The sequence below is a fragment of the Halichondria panicea genome, chromosome 1 (genome assembly GCF_963675165.1).
Source record: "Halichondria panicea chromosome 1, odHalPani1.1, whole genome shotgun sequence".
In the NCBI taxonomy this organism is placed as follows: domain Eukaryota; kingdom Metazoa; phylum Porifera; class Demospongiae; order Suberitida; family Halichondriidae; genus Halichondria; species Halichondria panicea.
Genome location: NC_087377.1, coordinates 16,764,857 through 16,782,449, shown reverse-complemented (window position 1 = coordinate 16,782,449; position 17,593 = coordinate 16,764,857). Strand labels below are relative to the sequence as shown.

The 17,593-nt window shown below is 42.0% G+C and overlaps 4 protein-coding genes and 1 long non-coding RNA gene across 10 annotated transcripts in view; 2 read left to right on the top strand and 3 right to left on the bottom strand.

The window, feature by feature from the left end:
* LOC135352243 (uncharacterized) overlaps positions 1–3,338 on the bottom strand; it is a 30,651-nt gene extending 27,313 nt beyond the window's left edge. Inside the window, exons 1-6 of one of the 2 annotated variants that reach the window (XM_064551424.1) lie at positions 3,226–3,338; positions 1,888–3,043; positions 1,637–1,731; positions 1,523–1,590; positions 1,214–1,288; positions 3–1,008 (exon numbers count right to left, since the gene is read on the bottom strand). In XM_064551424.1, coding sequence (XP_064407494.1) covers positions 79–1,008; positions 1,214–1,288; positions 1,523–1,590; positions 1,637–1,731; positions 1,888–3,032 — 2,313 coding nt within the window. In that variant the 5' untranslated portion in view covers positions 3,033–3,043; positions 3,226–3,338 and the 3' untranslated portion in view covers positions 3–78. The other variant, XM_064551423.1, reaches the window with a different exon arrangement.
* Positions 3,339–3,419: 81 nt separating this feature from the next.
* Positions 3,420–9,194, top strand: LOC135352279 (uncharacterized). Of its 4 annotated transcripts, none has more exons than XR_010399713.1 (5): positions 3,420–3,672; positions 4,048–4,186; positions 8,095–8,158; positions 8,347–8,559; positions 9,016–9,194. It is a non-coding gene; the product is annotated as an uncharacterized LOC135352279 (long non-coding RNA). The 4 variants fall into 4 exon arrangements; XR_010399711.1 differs by having other exon boundaries at positions 8,095–8,164; positions 9,031–9,194; XR_010399710.1 differs by having other exon boundaries at positions 8,095–8,164.
* Positions 9,195–9,283: 89 nt separating this feature from the next.
* The window catches only part of LOC135352268 (upstream stimulatory factor 1-like), a 61,606-nt gene continuing 53,296 nt past the window's right edge, over positions 9,284–17,593 (top strand). The window contains exons 1-4 of one of the 2 annotated variants that reach the window (XM_064551458.1): positions 9,284–9,603; positions 9,816–10,900; positions 11,639–11,694; positions 12,035–12,141. In XM_064551458.1, the coding sequence (XP_064407528.1) occupies positions 11,649–11,694; positions 12,035–12,141 (153 nt within the window). In that variant the 5' untranslated portion in view covers positions 9,284–9,603; positions 9,816–10,900; positions 11,639–11,648. The other variant, XR_010399695.1, reaches the window with a different exon arrangement.
* Positions 13,980–17,593, bottom strand: part of LOC135352234 (uncharacterized) — a 61,240-nt gene continuing 57,626 nt past the window's right edge. The window contains exon 6 of the mRNA XM_064551402.1: positions 13,980–14,438. Within this exon, the coding sequence (XP_064407472.1) occupies positions 14,076–14,438 (363 nt within the window). The 3' untranslated portion in view covers positions 13,980–14,075. The remainder of the gene's footprint in view (positions 14,439–17,593) is intronic.
* On the bottom strand, positions 14,432–16,355 carry LOC135352258 (probable serine/threonine-protein kinase kinX). Its single transcript, XM_064551442.1, has 4 exons — positions 15,674–16,355; positions 15,498–15,574; positions 15,209–15,283; positions 14,432–15,003 (listed from the first exon to the last, which is right to left on the bottom strand). The coding sequence occupies exons 1-4, from the start codon at positions 16,338–16,340 to the stop codon at positions 14,872–14,874; spliced, it is 951 nt and encodes a 316-aa protein (XP_064407512.1). The 5' UTR covers positions 16,341–16,355; the 3' UTR covers positions 14,432–14,871.

Here is a 17,593-nt window from a genome sequence, read left to right as displayed (position 1 = left end):
ACTTATAATTAGAACATGATAATATTAATATCGTTAACTCAATGCACAACATTACAAAGAGAAACAATAACAAAATAACTAATTAGCACTTATAGAGAAGAAATCAACAGTTGGAATATAATTAATATATGCACTTGTCTGTCCTCCGGCTACAATGACCTCTCCACTAGGAAGTACTGAGCATGTGCAGCTGTATCGTGCAGTAGGCAGGTCTCCTACTTTCACCCACCTCCTGGTGTCAGGCTGGTAGAGGTGGATCGATGAACTTGGGTTGCCTCTGTTGTTTACTCCACCAACGGCTAATAGTGATCCCCCAATACTGAGAGGAGCTGACAGCCTGAGTGGTACTTCCCGTAAGGTCTGCCAGAGAGTGGGTGTGTCCAGGTTGGATCGGGCTTTTGCAATGAGTTCATTGAGGTCAACATGGTACACTGTCTTGGTTACTGTCACATTTATATCCCAACCTCCCATTAGGTAGAGGGTGTTTCCTATGAGAGTCGATTTCAGTTCTGATCGTGGGTTAGGTAGTGACTGAGCAATGTACCATCTTCTTGATGCCACGTCCAACACCTCCACAGAGGAGGTATATCCTTTATCATCAAACCCACCAGCTGCAATGATGTCGTTGTTGAAGGAGAGAGCCGTTGAGGAAGAACGAGCAATGTTCATTGGTGGGTACGGGTGAGTCCATTCCCCTGACTCCAACAGTGCTAGTTGATTAGTGCATTTGTTATTTCTCGGATCAGTTCCTCCCACCAGCACTAGTCGATTAGCGAGTGATGTCATAGCAAACCACTTGGCAGTGTACTCTGCTAGTTTGGCCCATTGATCTTGCTCGAGCTTCATCACTGTACACATGTCACGATCATTGTCTGCAATACCTCCACCAACATACACCGTGTCACCGATAACAACACTCTGTACCGAGCCATCCATCTTGATTGGCATGTCTTTTCCTCTTCTCCATTTCAGAGTGAGTGGAGGTCTCAACTCTCTGGGAGGGGGACCCTGAATAATGAATGAGTGTAATTAGGATAGTGTCTACTAACAAGCGAGTGTTACTTGTAGTAATAATTGCATGCACACTAAATCACTTTCTCTAATTAGCTTAAGAGGTGACGCCCACCAGTCTAATAGAATGTACAGTATGATTATAAGAGATCAAAGCTTCTACTATACCTCTGCAATAATATAATGGTGCATTTTGTCTAACCTGTCTCTGCTGTTGAATGATGGCGTCTCTCCTGACCAGCTCAGCATCTTTGTGCTCGATCTGTTCCGTGTGTGCCTGTACAGGGGAACGTTGGTAGATATCTTTGAACACAGATGTGAATATCATTAGTGGAAAATTCTACAACAGAATGAGAACAAACAACAATTTCCGCTAAAGGAAGTACATAATTATAGGAACACTCAAACGGATGTGTAGTTACGGCTTAACACATGAGACAGCATCCATGCATGTTAAGGTACAATACTATTGTTGCTGTGGGAATCTCATTATCACACTACATGTACGCACCTTCTTGACTGGTTGAGTGTCCTTTGACTCCCTCTTTGTTGCCTCCAATGTGTCCGAGCCTCTTGTATCTAATTTATGAGAGATTATAGGATATCAAGTTGGCCAAACACTCACCTTTAGTGACCTTCATTGGAGTGAAGGTTGTCGTGCTTATTCTTGTGTCTTTAGACATCTCCTCAATACCTTCTAGTTTGAGTTTGCTCAGATCCCTGTACGTGACATGTACATACTTGTAATTAAATAATACGAATATTATATTACTGTAACTATATACGGCCCATGCTTCTTAATTAACTTACGGTATAATTATTATATTATGCCAGGAGTATGGAGTATGGGTATATAGTACCTCTTCAAGAACTTACTGTTCCAGCAGAAATGTCTCCACCTCATCCGTACTTCCACAGGTGAGAACTTTGACCCCCATCACACTGAGAGCAGCCTGTACAGTAGGGGACACTGGGTAGATACGCTTGGCAACAGCTACAGTGACGAGAAAGTGGAGCTCCAAGCAGCCTTGTTTGACTGAACGGAGTTGTAGCGCTGCTCTTTGTAGACCAAGTGCTTCAGCAATTCTTGAAGTCAGCCTTTTCACATACTCCAGTGTGGCTACTCGCTCCGTGCACTTGAGAACAAATACTTTGGCCGTTTTCATACGAGATTTTGAAGAGAAAGATTCGGCCGGAACTTCAAACACATTTCGATGACAGAACTGATCAAGTGCAGAACAATGCTCACGCAGTTGTGCTTGGTCGTCTGGTGATCCCAGCAGCTCGATGAGGTACTGCACTATCTCATAATTGAAGAAGGAGATGTAATCACGTAGAGTCATGAAGACTTCAGGCAAATTTTTGGCATTTTTGATTTCTTGCTTATCTTCTGGATCAAGTACTTTGACTCCAATCCCGTCGTTGAAAGCGTCAAGGCTGAGAATAAGATCTTTAATCCTTTCCAAAGGGATTCGTTGGTTTTCAAATGATCTTTGGATAATTAGAGTAAAAGCAGTGAAACTAATTATCATTTTCCTTGTATCACGTATGAGCCGATCCTCCAATTCAATTCTAATATCCTCATCAAGGCTAGAGGTGTCGAGGTGTGGGAAGCTGAAGGACGTCGAAGCCTCTGGTGGAGGTTGCTGGTGTGGGGGTGGAGAGAGTGGTGGCTGTTCAACACGGCTGGTTGCAGTCTTGTGACGCTCGTAACTATCGTGCAGCTTCTTGACAACATCGTCAGTAGAAGGGCCAGCGATGGCAGCAATAAAGCCATGGAATACACTGGGATTGAGCTTAATTCGATGGATGATGGTATCTAAAATCTTTCGAGACTTATCGGAATCCATGACTCCATTCAGTCTAGAGTACTCGAGAACTTCATCTGGTATGTAGCCATTGGAGAAGAGGCTATCAGCATATGCAGCAGTTTGAGCTTTGAAGGTGGACACCAATGCTTCAAAGTTCTCTTGAAAGGACAGGTACTCTGGAGAATGGTCGGGGGTTGCTTGAGTGGCCATTGACAGCTAGCCTGTGAGTGGACCAGGGCATTTCATACAATGGCATATGGTGCACATCAATTTAGCATGTAGAATCTAAAAGGCTTATTATATTTTTTAGTGAAGTTAAACTGAGACTCTTGATCAATTGCAACTTTGAGATAGGCTAGCTATACTGCGAAAAAATCTTCTGAGATATGAATCATGCACTCACTCCTTATATATAGGCCCTAGCTCTAAGTCATGGGATTAGATAGGAAGTGAACTGGTGAAGGACCCACAAAACCATTGATAATCTTCCTTCAGTGCATGCATGCATAGATACGGATACGAAGACTAAGTGCTAGTGGCAGTGACACAGCTACAAGACACGCTCTTTTCCTATTCTATCTCGATCCAATGCTGAATCAGCAAGCCCACGTCTGGAGAAACAACAAATCACTTTTAATTTTTAAGCATGGAGCCAGTTAAATTGCCACATCTGTATTTGGTGGATGCTTTGTCCAGTCCTACTGTGGGCCATAGTGACATAGCCAGGACCATGGAGAGAGAGACCATTGCTGAGGAGGTGGGGAGGGCAAGTTCCTGGTCAATCAGATGATCTTACATGACAAAGCTGCTCGTAAAGATGCAGAGTCTGATGACAAACTCAGGATGATGAGTGAGTGATAGTGTTGTTATTTAATAGCCTGATAGGATATACCTACTGCCAACATTGTCATGTTCACTGTTCCTATAGGACGCATTTGATTTTGTTTGGATTGTTCAGAATTAAAGCTGTTTGAAACTTTTAAATAGTATGTTGAAGAGTGCGCCAGTAGACTACCATCATGTAGCAAGCTCTGACAAGGGCTCTAATGACACGAGTATTTGACCTTATAGCCAGGGGTCATGTTATGGTGAAGTTGCTTGAGACTATTATAGCCATTGCCTTGGTTACATGTGCAGTGTTTGAAGACGTGCTTGTGTGTGTAGCGTTATTATTGTTTGGCCATAATTCGTAGTAAGTACTGTTCACATGTTTTCTCCCTTCTAGACCTGAGGATTTGTACAAAACAGGTGAGGTGGACTTTGACCCCAACTATGAGAGTTTACTAGCGGAGCTCCACCTAGCAACCAGCGGTAGCAACGCACCTGGAGTGGATCAGATACAATGAGAAACTAATACTGGAGAAGTGAGTGCTAGCATGTCAGACAACTACACACATTGTAGGTCTCTTTCTGAGAGCTTTGTTGACTTGTGTAGTCATCTTGTGTTGCAAACCTCCGATTTTATCGTATTTAATAGCATCTTTAATAGTGCTGCAATAATTATAGTGTGCTTAGATCAATAATAGTATTTATTTCAGGCCCAAATTGCAAATTGTACTTAATTGAAAATAACCAGCTACCTAAGTATCTGTATCTAACCGCAAACTTCCTTAAAACTCATACTTGTACATCGATCTTGACAAATATAAAAAATTAGTACCCTAAAAACAGAGGAAAATCTTAAGGTTACGGTAACCGTTTGCTCATTAATTATTCATGAGCTAGATCTTTCCAGCTAGAATGAGCTGGAAGTCCAGCTGAAACGCAGTAGTCATTTCATGGCTCGAATAGACACTTTTAGGTGCAGTCTGAACTAAGCTATATGCAGGGCCACACGAAGAGATATTTTAAAAAAGGCTACTGAAGAGGCTGTTTTCCTTGGCTCTGTCAGCCATTTGTGTTTTGTGAGAGTTTCCTGGCCTGGAACGAAAAAACACTTCGTGTAGCCCTCCAAAATGGTAAGAAGTATCCTATAATAACAAGAACACGAAGCTAAAAGTATTTTTGGAAGCATAAAATGACTACTAGTTTGTGTTGTTTCCAGTAACTTGATGATCGCTCAGAGCTTCCACTGAAAGATGTTTTGAAGATTGATACTTGTCATACAGATAGATACACCAATATATTTATCATGTATGTGCTTCAAACTTTTATCATGGCACTTATAGTTTCACAAAAATCATTATAAGAAAATCATGAATATTCATTGAGCAAACTGTTTACCAACCTTAAAATTACTATAGTTGCTTGTCTCAGTAGTAGGAGATTGTTGCATGTGAGGTTTTAGTTATGTAAACATTGGCTACAACTGATCTGAGGAAATCTATATTGAATACTCTGTGGACCTTAGGTGCATGGAGAGCTGTTTGGATTGATTTGATATGTGGCATATCAATTAAACATATGAAATAGCATACAAATATTCTTTTCATGTCAAAGAGGTCATAAATAGGTACATTGCTCTGTACAATACAACAGGTACTGACAAGCAGCTAAGCAACGCCATGGACCTCAAATATTTACTCTCTGATTTATCGATATTGCAATATTTGCGAATAAGCCAACAATGTACATGGAGGAGCTACACACAGCCGCTTTAAAACCTAACAGTAACATACTTGGCAATTGGATGGATATGTGCCTATTAATCTATTAATTTTGCATTCCAAAGTTGTGGGATAGTTTACATTAAGACAAACCACAAGGTATCAAATCTCCTACAACTGAGACTGTAAGCGACTTGCAAACCACTGTAGTACAACCTTTTTCACCTCACTTGAAATGTACATTTTAAAAACAAAAAAAGAAATGTACCACTAATTGACCTCAGGTATGTGTACATATAGTAATGGTCAGAGCTGCATGCTCACAGTAAATGAATGATTGCAAGTAATAATGGGGGAACCTGGCTGTTCAAAATCCTATAATTATTTGTATCTGAGGTGGAGAATGGTATGGCAAAAGCTTGTCAATTGCTGTACCATCGGGAAGCAGCAGATAGATTGTTTGTTGCTGAAGCTACTACATGTTTGGCCTGAGGGTTGTTGATAGATTTCAATGCACTGGAGATGTGTCGCTGCTTATAAAGCCAGCCCAAGGGAGCACTGTCTCACGATGATGATTTGTGAAAAGCCGACTACCTAAAATTCAGACCCAATTGCGTCAGATCTAAAGTAGATCTAAAGCTGCTGCCACATTATGCTGTCTACTTAAACGCCTAGGATTCACTCGAAAGAAGGCTAAACACATCAATACAACGCTCTAAAAATAGATGTAGGTCTTGCACAACCAATCACAATTTGAAACTGTGAGCATGCAGCTCTGACCATTACTATATGTACACATACCAGAGGTCAATTAGTGGTACATTTCTTTTTTTGTTTTTAAACTGATATTTCAAGTGAGGTTGTAACACAAATCACTATACAATGTTGCTATGCAAACAACATGTAGTCCTGAGCAATAAGGGCTTCTAGAATTTGTATAGCTGTACTTTTTGAGTAGACCCTCAAAAGTACCCACTATAAGGTAGTACCCACTATAAGGTATCAAGAGTAGATGCTTTTATCTACTCTTGGTGTGTGGAAACTCACATATAAATTATGGTGAGGTTTGAAGAAGTTTCAGGCTGAAGAAACTGTTAGTACGAAGTACCTTAAGGTTATGGGAAACAATGTTTATGAATATTTAATTAGGTACATGTTTATTATAATTATATCCAGAGAACAAAGAAAGTTTTGCAGTACCAAACTTTATACACATATCTCAACAGCACAAATAACCTAGAAAAGAAAATATGGACACTATTCCAGCTTATTGTAGGTGCTGGTCTAACATATACATGATTGCATAAAAATAAATTTTTCGCAACAGTTTATGGACAGGAGAAGGCTCAGAACCAGGGGCTTGCAGTATCCATGGCAAGGTATCAACCTATACTGGAGGGCCAGAAATAACCAGATCCTTCTTTTTCATTCCATAGAGAGCTCAGTACTTGAGAACATACCGTGGATTACTCAGTAGAGCAGAAAGAAAGCAGACTAAAACAAGAATAACTCTTCTCTAATTATGAGTGTACTTGGATTTTTTGTTTCTGGCCCTGCCCTGACATTCTGATAATTAGAAAATCAATATTTCAGAGCTAAGCATGCTGTCAGAGGTGCAAAAACTGACGCAGAACTATTGGACCACTATCGCACGAGTGTCTTTGTGGGCTTTGCAGGTTTTGTAATTATATTCATAGCGAAATTTGTATGCGTGGGTGCAACTGTTGCCCATAACCTTAAACACTGACAGATCACCAAATATTGTTTGGAAGTGAAGGGAGTGAAAGCCTATAGCTTATCTAGTAGAGGAATAATTATGTTCGGACCTGATGTTCAAAACCGGTATACGGCAGTGAGCGAGTTAGTAGGTTCTTTAGCGTAACAATTGTTCGTACAGTACAAGTCTCAGCATTAGACCATTCTCTACTTCAAATCCTCCCGGTTCTATGAGTCTCCATAGTCTAGTTCTAGAAGGCATGCACCATTGCTCACTTTTTATTTAGTCATGTCAAGAGTTTATGATAGAGGAGAGAGTATCGAACGTAGGCATACTGTGTATCAGATGTATGCGGAGAGTAACGTGACTTCCTGTATCTGTCACAAGCTTGGAATTTGCACACTGACCAATCCAAGCGTGGGTGATGTAATCTATCAACCCATCCAAGTGTGGGTGATGTAATCTACTTTCTTGATGTAATCTATCAACCCATCCAAGTGTGGGTGATGTAATCTACTTTCTTGATGTAATCTATCAACCCATCCAAGCGTGGGTGATGTAATCTATCAACCCATCCAAGTGTGGGTGATGTAATCTACTTTCTTGATAGATTACATCACCCACACTGGATTGGTCAGTGTGCAAATTCCAAGCTTGTGACAGATACAGGAAGTCACGTTACTCTCCGCATACATCTGATGCACAGTTACATGCCTACGTTCGATACTCTCTCTCTATCATAGACTCTCTATCATAAACTCTTGGTCATGTGAATGTGATGTACCCAATACTATTTGTTTGCATAGCAACATTGCATGGTGGTTTTGTGGTAAGCAGTGAATGATATGTATCAAGAGTAGATAATTATTGTACTCTTGTATGTATGCAAACAGCTGTATCAGCAGGGTTAGCACTTCAGTGCTCTAGTTCTAATTGTAGATCGACTGATTGATTCGGCTCCCATACAGTACTATTGTTTAATTTTTCCACCCCTGACCTTTGCCCCCAGTTATGCGGCCATTTTTCAGCCCGGCCAAGTGTTGAGGAGACAAGAAGAGGCACTGAGAATGGAGGTAGAGGTACAGAGTACATTAGCTGGAAAATGCATTTGTGTCATACTTTGTAGAGTCCCTTAAAGTCATTCAAGGTCAGCTATAGTGTGTCCTATTCAGCACATGATGTGTGTTTCCCTGTAATGTATTGGAGGGTGTGCAATGTACAATCATGTACGACCCGCACACACACACACACACAGCTTTAGGCCTACTATGCTGCTAAGAGAGGGGTCTCACGTAAACTGGCCACTCAGACGCTAACAGACCTCAGCAGTATGGAAAAGGGTCTGTCATCAGAGACTACAAACTGCCCAGCCCTTACATGCAGCCCACCTCCAGTCTGGTGAGCAGCCTATAAGCAGTGAGGGACAGTCTGAAGACATGGGTCCATGGACAGGGGCTACCGAGAAACCTCCAAGGTACTTATTCGAGTTAAAGCGTAAATATTAGGAAGCCACAGAGGTCATTTCTTTGGAGACTGAACAATTATGTTGAAGTCCTGGTGTCGCATATTTAGAGGGTCGCATCTAATTGGAGGTTACTCTACTATCCTCGATAACAGGCCCCTTAAAATTACATTGTTTCTAGCGGCCTGGAATCGAGGCTATGGTTTGACCTCTATTTAGGACGCAACATAAAAAATAATTGTCACACACAGCAGTTGCTACTTTTAAGGTCAGAAAATTGCCTAAGATCGAGGGTGTCGCATATTTGGAGGGTCGCCTTAAATTGAACAAGTACGGTACTTGTGTATAATGTGTAGTTTATAATGTGGACCCTAACTTTGGTCTTGTGCATGATACCCAGGTATGTACCCACACAGAGTTCACACCAAGTAACATAAAAGCAAACACTTAAAAACTGTTTTAATACAGAGATACTACACGTAGGAACAGAGCCGACCGACGTGGAGACGGTTACTATCGCTACTGAAGAGGTGGTACCCAGTTCACAGTTTGAGATAGAGATAAGTCAGAGTGATGATGGGGAGAGTGTGGAGCAGCTACAGGCCAGTGACTTGGGCCCTAACTTTGGCCTTGTGCATGAACCCAGGTAACACACACACACACAGTTCACACCAAGTAACATATAAAAACTTAGCACTTAAAACGCTTTTTTAAAGGTGTATCCTAGGACGTTTCGTTTTCGTATTATTTTCGCTTTCGTATTACATGGTTAGAATTTGCATGATGGTAACTACCTCCCAAATAACGAACACACACACACACACACACACACACACACACACACACACGCTTGTTGTTCCCGCCCACTCACACAGGAGGTCCACACGCTAACTAGCGATGATGGTTTGCCCTCTGACATGACCTCTGAGGATGGCTCTACCCTCAACGCTATAGGCCACGCCCTTATCCAGATGCAGCAAGGTGGACAGACCACCCCCTCATCTCAGTTCCTCATCACTAGGAGCACCTCATCTGGTTCAGAGTCTGGACAAAATGGTGAGTAATGGAGGCCAAATTTATCAGTGTGACGATACATTTTTGGGGCAAATCCAAAAGTTATATATAGGCCTCAATAAGTTATCCAAGTGCTAGTACATACTAATTACATGTAGAACCATGAGTATTATTGCTAATGTTTGAGGTTTCTTGGAAGTGGTGTTGAAAAATTGTTCTAGTCAGTTTTTATATGTTGTTGTGTGTGTGTTCAGGTCCTCTGTATGTGATGATCCCACCATCCAGTAGTGCTGAGATACTGCATGCAATGGGTCGACCTATAGCACCCAAGATGAGCGGGACATCAACTATGGATTATCACACGGCCGACCCCATCGTTCAAATGCAGTTGTGAGTACACAGTTCATGTGATTGCCTACCTCTGCATAACATGTATGACAGTATGTTAGGGAAAGCATCATTCTCTTGCTACATACACAGGGTTCTGCCTACAGTGGTCGTTTAGGTAAGCTGCGACCACCACTAGATATTTTCCGACCACCACTTAGCCTTTCCGACCACTGCTTTACATTCTACAAGTACTGGCTAGTCCAGTTTAGCTGCTAGTCTTTGCTGACCAGTTTTACTGTCTTGATGTGCCTTATATAGAGCTAACTATTAATTGAACTCTACTGCATGACCAGAACAATTAATTGAATTAATTGAAGCTGCAGCATGGCTTTGTTGAGTTCGAGGAGTACTGCAGCTAGCTAGCTAGCTATACTCTGCCTTAAAACAGGGAGTTGGACCACCTGCTAAGGAAAAGACAAGCTAGAGAGTGAGCAACTGGGTGCAGTTAACACTTCCAAGTACTGATTATGACCCGGCCTGTGATGAAGAAATCTTAGTATAGCACCATACTGTACTGATGCAAGTACAACAATGTACATATATAATTATTTCAGCTACAGTACCCATCAATAAAAAGTTCCCGTTCCGTTTGCGTAAAACGCACAATTCCGGTTTAAACGCATAAAACACCGCATAGTTGAACGCATTGTATTATGCAAAACGCTACCGTTTTCACGCATGTGCAGAAAAATTGCTGGGTAAGCAGATTCGTTAACTTGTGATCGTGCGTACAGTGTAGCAGTAGCTAGCTAGCTAGCTTGTGTACTACAGTATAGCTGATTGTCTAGCGCTTTAATCTTCTTAGTTAGCTTATAGATGCTATTTTGCAACAGTGGACCGTTTCCCCAGTTGTTCTCGGTCTCGCATCAGCCCCAAGACTAAGTTGCCCTCCATGCAAGTTATTTGTGACCTGGAATGACCGTTTTTGAAGACCATCGTCTCTTCTCCAGTATGTCTGACTGCGTACTTTATAATAACTAGCTAGCTAGCTCATTGTACTACAAATCATACAGTATCATTGTCAGGGTTCTATCTAGAAGAAATATTTTGTGGGGGGAAGCACGAACCGTAGGCTGAAAGGGGGGTCCAGGGGTCCTTCCTCGGAAAATTTTTTATTCTAGATGGCCAGAGACGCAAATAAGGTGGAAGGTTTGGGGGGGAAGTTGGGTAGTTTGGGGGGAAAGCTTCCCCCCTGCCCCCCCCCACTAGATAGAACCCTGATTGTGTAAGTAATTTCAATTTTTCATGATGACGTCACCATTTTAATTTATAATGAGAAATTGGTCGCGTTGTGCATCCAGTTTAACGCTACCGTTTATATGTGCGTTTTTAGAAACGAAACGGGAACTTTTTATTGATGTATACTGTATATACTTACATGGCTTACAACACATGCTTGTTCAAATTTGTGTCCCCCATCATTTTTAAGCACCTCTCAAAATTCCTAGGCAGAACCCTGCATACCGTATTACTAGAATACTTTGCTGTTGGTGAAAAACCTTTGCGAATCAGCCAAATTGGCAACCCTTTGCGATCTAACTATTGCGTTCTGGCAAGGATCGTGTGTATTTACCCAAAATTAGGTTTTGCAATTTTATTGTTTAAAAATTCGCATAATTATGCTCGTAAACATTCTAGTAATACGGTAACTGTGAGGAGTGTTGTTATTATGGTGGTTGGTTTGCAGGTCTGGGGATATGGCCACCAACAGGGAAGCTCAGAGGAAGGCTACACACAATGAAGGTGATACAAATTCAATACTGAAAGTTATAGTGTACAACAGATGTACATGTACGTACGTGGTCATAATCAAATAGAAGCATTTCCCACAAAGTACAGTTACGAAGCTTTAACATCAAATCTGCCACTTTCAAAACTAATAACTTATTTGTTGTGTAGAGGCTATCTAATGCTGTAAACGCATTATTGTCCATCTTAATTATTAATTATGCCTTGGTTTTTATACTGGTGTACCTGTGTGTGTGTGAGGTCAAGGTTCATTCATTTTGCCAATTGGCTCAGCTTCATTGTACATGCCCTAAACACGATAATTACCAGTTGTTGTTGTTCTTCCCACGCCCAGTTGAGCGTTGTTGGCGTCGGGACAGGATCAACGAGCTCATCAAGATACTGGCTCAGATAGTGCCTGCTTGTCAGAAGAAAGACGCAACTACTGGTTCCATTGTCGGGGTGAGTGTGCGTGTCTGTGAGTGTGTGTACTAAAGTACTATTGGAAAAACCATCGAAATATCACTAACCTGGTTTTTTTTTAAAGGTAAAATTACTATTATTGCTAAGCATGCATTTAGTGCAGAGCACAGTGTTATGTTAGTTACTAGAATCCAGCAGAGTTCATCATATATAACACATGTAGTTAGTTACACATAAAATAAAATTGCTATTTTTTTAACAGCAACTAAGCATGTTTTTTTGTTATATCCACGTACATGTCTCACCCTCACGTCATGTTTCCCTGACTGCAGTATGTGTACAGCAAGGGAACGGTACTGGACCAGACAGTGGACTACTTGAAAGAGCTCGTGTTTCAAACTAACAACTCACAGCCAGTGCCAAAATCGCAGAGAAATCAACCAAAGCTTTGAACCAAATCCTAGTCCTAGAGAAAGAGAACGCATTTCTTCGAGCACAGATTATCCAGTTCGGAATCGATGGAGCTGCCTCCTCTGGTCAGAAGCAACCTAACCAGCAACTTCTAAACTCTCTTCTGGCCAGAATCTCCCCTTCACTAGCTACATAGCTACATTGTCAGTATTATTATGTATACATAGTTTTTATACATGATATTTGTGTTATTGAACCCGAACATATATAAATTTAGAAAAAAAATGTTGTGAACATAGCTACGCCCATTATAATTATGTGCAGCCTAGCCTCCATCTCAAGCCGCACTTCCTCGAAAGTTGGCCTGGTAGTGTAGACTGCTTGCGCATGCGCTGACCATGAAACTGTGCTGATGATGAACCTTTATCAAGAACAAGGTACGTGCATGTGTATAATGTGTAGTTATGCAGTGCAATGAGTTGACTGTGTACTATTGAATGTACAGTGCAAATAATGGGAAGCTAGCATGCTTACTAGTCTGTATGTACATGCACTTGTTTACAAGGTATGCTTCAATGTATGCAGTTTAGGTGTGTACAGGGAAACGTGTGTCAATTGAGAACACTAGCTCACAATATTTGTACATGACATTGTACAGTACGTGTACCAGACCCTTCATCACACTACCAGTTTGAATGTGTCCATGTGTTGTTTATCCTGGCTACAGGACACTGCCGAGGGTAGCACTTCAGTGCTCTAGTTCTAATTGTAGATTGACTGATCGATTTGTCTTCTGTACTATTGTTTGATTTTTCCGCCCCTCATCTTTTTCGGCCCCCAGTTATGCGGCCATTTTCATCCCGGCCAAGTGTTGAGGAGACAAGAAGAGGCACTGAGAATGGAGGTAGAGGTACAGAGTACATTAGCTGGAAAATGCATTTGTGTCATACTTTGTAGAGTCCCTTAAAGTCATTCAAGGTCAGCTATAGTGTGTCCTATTTGAGGTGTGCAATGTACAATCATGTACGACCCCCCCCCACACACACACACACACCTTTAGGCGTACTATGCTGCTAAGAAGGCCACTCAGTGTGACTATGACCGTGTGACTCTTTAACCCCTCAGTTCCATTAGGATAACTGGGGGCCGGAAAAGATAAGCCTACTATGCTGCTAAGAAAGAGAGGGGCCTCACATAAACTGGCCACTCAGTGTGACTATGACCATGTGACTCTTTAACCCCTCAGTTCCCGAGCCCCATCCCTCACTGTCTGACTCGGAAGAGGAGATAGACTTTGTATTCTGGGAGAAAGCGTCCACCCTACCCTCGGGCAAGACCCCAACCAAGGACCTGAACTTGTTATGAGACTGTTAAATATTATTTTGTCTGTTTTTGTACTATTTTCTGCATGGCAATGTAATTATGTATGTACCACTTCATGTCATCATAATAACTATAATTATATGCGATAAAATTCTGTTGCAACTCAACACGATAAAAATAATATATCAATATCGTTATAAACTCATCGCACAATTAAAGAGAAGCAATTAACAAAATAACTAATTAGCACTTATAGAGAAGAAAACAGTTTGAGCATAAATAAATGAATTTGCCTGTCCTCCGGCTACAATGACCTCTCCACTAGGAAGTACTGAGCATGTGCAACAGGATCGTGCAGTAAGCAGGTCTCCTACTTTCACCCACTTCCTGGTGTCAGGCTGGTAGAGGTGGATCGATGAACTTGGCTTGTAACTGTCGTTCGCTCCACCAACGGCTAATAGTGACCTCCCAATACTGAGAGGAGCTGAACACACGAGTGGTACTTCCTGTAAGGTCTGCCAGAGAGTGGGTGTGTCCAGGTTGGAAAGGGCCTTTGCAATGAGTTCATTGAGGTCGACGTGGTGCACTGTCTTGGTTGCCCTCTTAGTGTGATCCACCCCTCCCATTAGGTAGAGGATGTTTCGTATGAGAGTTGATTTCAGATCTAATCGTGGGTTAGGTAGTGACTGAGCAATGTGCCATCTTCTTGATGCCACGTCCAACAACTCCACAGAGGAGAGGGTACGTTCTTTATCATCACGCCCACCAGCTACAATGATGTAGTTGTTGAAGGAGACAGCTGTTGAGGAATGGCGAGCAATGTTCATTGGTGGGTACGGGTGAGGCCATTCCTCTGACTCAAACACTGCAAGTTGATTGATGCGTTTTTTGTTTCTTGGATCACGTCCTCCCACCAGCACTAGTCGATTAGCGAGTGATGTCATAGCAAAGAACCTGGCAGTGTACTCTGGTAGTTTGGTCCATTGATCTTGCTCGAGCTTCATCACTGTACACATGTCACGATCATTGTCTGCACTACCTCCACCAACATACACCGGTCTCACCGATAACAACACTCTGTACCGTGGTACCCATCTTGATTGGCATGTCTTTTCCTATTCTCCATTTTAGAGTGAGTGGAGGTCTCAACTCTCTGGGAGGGGGACCCTGAATAATGAATGAGTGTAATTAGGATAGTGTCTACTAACAAGCGAGTGTTACTTGTAGCAATAATTGCATGCAAACTAAATCACTTTCTCTAATTAGCTTAAGAGGCCACGCCCACCAGTCTAATAGAATGTACAGTACGATTATAAGAGATCAAAGCTTCTACTATAGCTCTGCAATAATATAATGGTGCATTTTGTCTCACCTGTCTCTGCTGTTGAATGATGGCGTCTCTCCTGACCAGCTCAGCATCTTTGTGCTCAATTTGTTCACTGTGTGCCTGTACAGGGGAACGTTGGTGGAAATCAAACACAGACGTGAATAACATTAGAGAAAATTCTACAACAGAACGAGACAATCTTCACTAAAGGAAGTACATGATTATAGGCACACTCAAACGGATGTATAGTTACGACTTAGACAGCATCCATGCATGTTAAGGTACAATACTATTGTTGCTGTGGGAATCTCATTATCACACTACATGTACGCACCTTCTTGACTGGATGAGGGTCCTTTGACTCCTTCTTTGTTGCCTCCACTGGGTCCGAGCTTGTTGTCAGGTAAGTATCTAAAATCGATACCAACATTAATAGACGGATATGATTTTTTCGTTAGGGTTACAGTTAGCTGAAACGTAAAACACATAATATACTTATCATTGACTCACAGATGTCCCTGGCAGATGGTCTCCTCCTCATGTCTTCTTGCAAACAACTGTCGATAAGCTTCCTCAACCTGTGTGTGTGAGGTATCTGGGCAACATGGAATGATCGATCTTCCACAGATTTGATCGTCTTCAGCTTGCAAACAATCTGCATCATAATCGCCCCAAGAGAGAACACATCCAAGCTATTATCGTAATTATCCTTGTCCAATCGAATAGCCTCGAGAGGTAGATACCCCATACGGTGACCAATGGCTGTGAGGGTGTGGCTAAGCTTGGAGGGATCGTATAGCCGTGACATGCCAAAGTCGGATATCTTTGCGACAGGCACTGGTCGTGTAAGCTTCAGCAAGACGTTATCACCACAGAGGTCACGATGGATAATCTGCTTGCTGTGAATGTAGGCCAGACCACAAGCCATGTCTTTGGAGAGGCTAATTTCATATTTGCTAGTGAGGGACTCTTCATCAAGGCCGGAGAAATAGGATTTCAGATTGCAATCCATCAGCTCAACAACGAGGATTGTACTCCCTGATTTGGGGTGCTTGGCAGTCGACAAAAACTGAACAACGTTTGGGTGCTGGAACGACTTGAGAAAATCACTCTCACGATCAATTGCATTGCTAGCTTCTTCGTTTTTGCCGATTGGAATACTTGCCTGCATCTCCATAGTATTGTGAAGCAGTACTTTGACTGCACATATCTCGCCCCTGTAGCTGTCTTTGAAGACTGCTCCAAATGCACCTTTACCTAGAGGTTCGTCTAAGAAAATAGTCAAATCATCGTTGATCTTCTGGCGGTTTTTGTCAACTGTAGAACATTGTGTGTGTGTATATGTGTGTGTGTATATGTGTGTGTGTGTGTGTGTGTGCGTGTGGGGGGGGTGAATACTATAGCAGCTAACGAACTAAGCATTATGACTGTATGATTCCTGTGCTGAACTAGTGCTTACCCTCTGACTTCACATCAGTAGGATTGCTTGCATCAGTAGACTGTAGATGATCTCTTTTGATGGTCCTGGCTATGTGAACTTCACTCACGATGGGACTTGACAAAGCCTCCACCATCTCTTTCCAGCTCTTCCCTCCTTCATTAAGCCATTTAATCAAACCCTCACGATAGCAGTCATCAGGATTGTTGCTCCATTCTTTCCCAATGCTGTGGATGGTATCCGAGGGTACGTCAAGAATAAGCAAGATGTTTCGCCACTTAATTCGAGCATCAAACGTGACGAGATACAATCTCTTTAGATCTGCTATTGTGAGATAGTCAGACATCTTCTCTGTAGAATAATTATGGTTTTATATCCTGTTGCTACGTTGTTGCCAAGTGCAATATGCAGCATAATGCACTGCTGAAAGTCATAATGCACTGACCGCAAAGTCATAATGCACTAACCACAAAACGCCCCTCTGGCAATTAGACAGACAATTAAATTAAAATTAAATTAATACACATGAGAAATAACAAGTATCAAAGTATGTCCAGCCATGCAGGAATGAATGTTCAGCACTGCTGGAGTTTCTTCTTGCAACCATGCAGGTTTTAAAATTGTCCAAGATTCATTTTGTGGAAGATTCTGTGTTCCTAGATCGACCTAGTCCTCGACCTTGTGATGCATGTCAATTCTGCTTCACCGTAGCACTAGAAGTGGCTCTTTTTGCTGGGGGCATGAGCTGTTTTGTAGCAGTGTAGAAGCGAGCTTTCTTGAGCCCTTGGTTATGAGGCCGAGCGTAAACCAGCAGCTAATACATGTATTCATTGAGTAGTGGGGTGGGGCTGTTTCTTTGCAGTAGTAAGTGGGGCGGGGCTGTTTTGCAGCACCAGAAGTGGGGTGGGGCTGTTTTGCAGATTTCAGTTGGAACTCCAACAATTTTGTGTCAAGCCATTCGTCGGTCATGCCGATCTTATACGCTGCAGATA

Excerpts from the sequence above, each read along its gene's own strand:
- LOC135352258 (XM_064551442.1), bottom strand. The coding sequence starts at position 16,340 with ATGGAGATGCAGGCAAGTATTCCAATCGGCAAAAACGAAGAAGCTAGC. Across the intron at positions 15,575-15,673 it reads ACCATCTGCCAGGGACATCT|ATACTTACCTGACAACAAGC; the intron begins GTGAGTCAATGA and ends TATCGATTTTAG. Across the intron at positions 15,004-15,208 it reads TCATTCAACAGCAGAGACAG|GGTCCCCCTCCCAGAGAGTT; the intron begins GTGAGACAAAAT and ends TTCATTATTCAG.